The sequence below is a fragment of the Crocuta crocuta genome, unplaced genomic scaffold (genome assembly GCF_008692635.1).
Source record: "Crocuta crocuta isolate KB4526 unplaced genomic scaffold, BGI_CrCroc_1.0 scaffold737, whole genome shotgun sequence".
Taxonomy (NCBI): domain Eukaryota; kingdom Metazoa; phylum Chordata; class Mammalia; order Carnivora; family Hyaenidae; genus Crocuta; species Crocuta crocuta.
Genome location: NW_027527804.1, coordinates 1,757,784 through 1,758,875, shown reverse-complemented (window position 1 = coordinate 1,758,875; position 1,092 = coordinate 1,757,784). Strand labels below are relative to the sequence as shown.

Genomic DNA, 1,092 nt, shown 5'->3' with positions numbered 1-1,092 from the left:
TGGCCATCTCCTGAACGCTGGTTTCCTCCTGTCCCCTGGCCCCCTGAGCCTTGGCCACTGCTTGAGCCCTGGCCACCCCTTGAGCCCTGGCCACCTCCAGAGCCCTGCCCCCCTCCCGAGCACTGGCTCCCTCCTGAACTCTGGCTACTGGAGCCTTGGCCACTTGAGCCCTGGCCGCCTCCGGAACCCCGGCCATTTCCGGAGCCCCAGTTGTTCATGGGCATGTAGTCACCTTCGTTTCCTTCCTGATTCTGTTTGCCCTGAGGACTGTCTTCTTCCCCAGAGTTGCCAGGGCCGGAGGCTTCAGAGGACGGGCCAGCTCCATGGTTGGGGGCTTCTGCGGGATGCGGGGCCCGCACTGGGCTAGCTGTTAAGCGGCGAAAAAAGCTGGCTGGCACTGAAACCGCTCTCCTGGATCTCCGCGCTCTGGGCAGGTGCAGTCTTCCTCGCCTGGAGGGGGGCACGGGCTCGCTGCGTGTTATGTAGCGCCTGGTGAGGAGCATCTCGTCTTCCCCGTCCCCGATGGCCCTGAGGTGGCAAAACTGCTCAAAGCGGGACCTTCTCAGCCAGCCGCCGGGCTCCAGCGGCAGCATGTCCAGGTGCCTCCTAGCGGACAGCAGGGTTAACAGGTGGGGGCCGATGCTGATGCTGTAGCTGCGGCAGCGGGCTCTGTATTCGTCTGCACANGCTCGTGCATGTTTTGGGCCACCACGCAGTCATCGACCTGCATCCAGAGCTCCCCCGGACCGATGACGGTGGACCTGCCGACTTCCAAGAAGAAATACTGCTCCGAATGACCGCAGCGACGGATGCTCAGGAGCTGGACGACCACGCTGGCCACTTCGGTGTTCAACCTCACAAAGACGACCTCCNTGACCGGGAGCCAGTGGCCGTAGAGAGCCACATGGCTCCCGGACAAGACGACCCGGTCCCAATGAGTGCGGTCGGCGTGCCCGAGAGAAGAAGCGGGGTGGTCGCCACCGCAGCTAGCGCTGCCGCTGTTGCCGCTGCCGCAGCTCTCAGCCTCCTTGTCGCCTGGTCGCGAGCGAAGGAGCAACTCGCCATGGTGATGCACGATGGTTTTAAGGTGAG

The 1,092-nt window shown here is 63.9% G+C and overlaps 1 protein-coding gene across 1 annotated transcript in view; it reads right to left on the bottom strand.

Moving 5' to 3' along the window:
- IRS4 (insulin receptor substrate 4) overlaps positions 1-1,065 on the bottom strand; it is a 3,490-nt gene extending 2,425 nt beyond the window's left edge. The window contains 3 exon segments of the mRNA XM_077773610.1: positions 1-688; positions 691-871; positions 874-1,065. The exon segment at positions 1-688 is cut by the window's left edge and continues 360 nt beyond it. Of these exon segments, the coding sequence (XP_077629736.1) occupies positions 1-688; positions 691-871; positions 874-1,065 (1,061 nt within the window).
- Between the last annotated feature and the right edge of the window lie 27 nt (positions 1,066-1,092).